At 47.2% G+C, this 2500-nt stretch overlaps 1 protein-coding gene across 1 annotated transcript in view; it reads left to right on the top strand.

Annotated features, from left to right (window-relative positions):
* The window catches only part of LOC125030853 (cAMP-dependent protein kinase type II regulatory subunit-like), a gene marked incomplete in the record, with an annotated part of 31598 nt that overhangs the window by 184 nt on the left and 28914 nt on the right, over nucleotides 1–2500 (top strand). Inside the window, 1 exon segment of the mRNA XM_047621172.1 lies at nucleotides 1–168. This exon segment is cut by the window's left edge and continues 184 nt beyond it. Within this exon segment, the coding sequence (XP_047477128.1) occupies nucleotides 1–168 (168 nt within the window).

Genomic DNA, 2500 nt, shown 5'->3' with positions numbered 1-2500 from the left:
TCATCGAATTCACGGTAGCGGTACTGGTGGAGCGGCCGTCGGACCTCCTCGCCTATGCCTCCGAGTACTTCAACCGCATGTATGAGGACCGCCTCAAGCAGCCCACGCAGCCGTCCGAGTCGGAGGAGTCCATGATCACGGACGAGGACGACGACGAACCCATGCCAGGTAAGGCCAAGTCCAGCCAGGTCAAGACCCCGCAGGGCCCGCCGCAGAGGCCATCGGGGAGGGGGGAAGGGCGAGCCAAGGGGGCCTCCTTGGATCTTTCAAAGGGACTTCCAGGGCCGCTGCAGACCGGCAGAAATGCGGCACGCGATGGGACGCCGGTGCCGCCCGAACTGATGAGCCTGTGGCGGGCACCTCCGTGGCACTGACGGATTTTAGATTAGTTTCCCCATATAATTCGTATAAAGCAATAACACAAAACAAGTACTAAATTATCATTTACCACAGCAACGTACTCTAAATCTTGCAACATGATACTTCGGGTAACATACACCACAAGATACCAGAAGGGCACACAGCGTTACGTACACTTCATATACCGTGCACTCCATTGCAGCAAAAAACATTAAGACACCGAAAGTTTATCCATGTAGAGCTAACAATTACCAAACTCAAGGCAGGTTTCTTAAACAAGAATAGGTGTTCTCAGAGAGTGCTTTGTGGAGAAAATAATAGAGGTAATCCACTAAATACTCTCCCAAAGGAGTAAGAGAGAGTGGGAGAGGGAGAAAGAGAGAAGGAGAGAAAGAGAGAAGGAGATAGGGAGCGAAGGAGAGGGAGGGAAGGAGATTGGGAGAGAGAGAGGGAGATCGAGAAGGAGTGGGAGAGAGGGGGAGGATGAGGGAGTGGGAGAGAGGGAGAGGGAGAGGGAGTGGGAGGAAGGGAGTGAGAATGGGAGAGAGGGGTATAGATAGATAGATGAAGATAGATAGGTAGATGGATATATGGATAGAGAGAGATAGATAGATGGATAGATGGATATAGAGAGACAGATAGATGGATAGATGGATAGAGAGAGAGAGAGAGATGGATAGAGAGAGAGAGATAGATGGATAGATGGATAGAGAGAGAGAGATAGATGGATAGATGGATAGAGAGAGATAGATGGATAGAGAGAGAGAGATAGATGGATAGAGAGAGAGAGATAGATGGATAGAGAGAGAGAGAGATGGATAGAGAGAGAGATGGATGTATATAGAGAGAGAGATAGATGTATAGAGAGAGAGATAGATGTATAGAGAGAGATAGATGTATAGAGAGAGATAGATAGATGTATAGAGAGAGAGAGATAGATGGATGGAGATAGATAGATGGATAGAGATAGATAGATGTATAGAGAGAGAGAGAGAAATAGAGAGAGAGAGAGAAAAATAGAGAAATAGAGAAATAGAGAAATAGAGAGAGAGAGAGAGAGAGAGAGAGATAGATAGATGTATAGAGAGAGAGAGAGAAATAGAGAGAGAGAGAGAAAAATAGAGAAATAGAGAAATAGAGAAATAGAGAGAGAGAGAGAGAGAGAGAGAGAGAGAAAGAGAGAGAGAGAGAGAGAAATAGAGAGAGAGAGAGAAAAATAGAGAAATAGAGAAATAGAGAAATAGAGAGAGAGAGAGAGAGAGAGAGAGAGAGAGAGAGAGAGAGAGAGAGAGAGAGAGAGAGAGAGAGAGAGAGAGAGAGAGAGAGAGAGAGAGAGAGAGAGAGAGAGGGAGAGGGAGAGGGAGAGTGATAGATGGAGAGAGAGTGATAGATGGAGAGTGAGTGATAGATAGAGAGAGAGGGATAGATAATGATAGATAGAGATATATAGATAGATGGAGAGAGAGAGATAGAGAGATAGATAGATAGATAGATAGATAGAGAGAGAGAGAGAGAGAGAGAGAGAGAGAGAGAGAGAGAGAGAGAGAGAGAGAGAGAGAGAAAGAGAGAGAGAGAGAGAGAGGACAGGAGGAGCCCCTAGGACTGACCCCGAGACGAGGGCGCCGCCACACCGGCACGGCCGCCCGAACGGCCCTCAAAACCGCGCGGCGTCCAAATGCGTCGATTTGTTTCAATCAAAGGCTCCTTCAAAGGGCCGTAAAATAAATGCCTTCCTTTTCAAAGGTCAGGACACGGAGGCTGATGACCTTTTTTCGTTTTTTTCCTCTCCCTTTTTTTCTTCTTCTCCTCGTCCTCGTCCTCCTTCCTCTCCCTCCTTTTCCTCCTCCTCCTCTTCTTCTTCTTCATCATCTTCTGCTTCTTCTTTTTCCTCCTCCTCCTCCTCCTCCTCCTCCTCCATTTACTTACACCCCCCCTATTTCTGGTACCGTTTCAAACGTTTAAGCCAGAGCCTCTCCTGCCGTAAATTCACGCCCTGGGTCAGGCGTCAGTCGGCCCGGTGACTCCCAGACGCTCACCTGCCTTCTTACTCTCTCTTTTATCATTTCCTCGTCTTTTCCATTTTTCATTTTCGAAACTGATGAGTGAAGATCGCTATTCCTCCCTCCCCCTTTTTTCCGTT

This window comes from Penaeus chinensis, chromosome 2 (assembly GCF_019202785.1).
Source record: "Penaeus chinensis breed Huanghai No. 1 chromosome 2, ASM1920278v2, whole genome shotgun sequence".
Classification (NCBI taxonomy): domain Eukaryota; kingdom Metazoa; phylum Arthropoda; class Malacostraca; order Decapoda; family Penaeidae; genus Penaeus; species Penaeus chinensis.
Note: the sequence above shows the minus strand (reverse complement) of the source record. Positions and strands in the feature narration are given on the sequence as shown.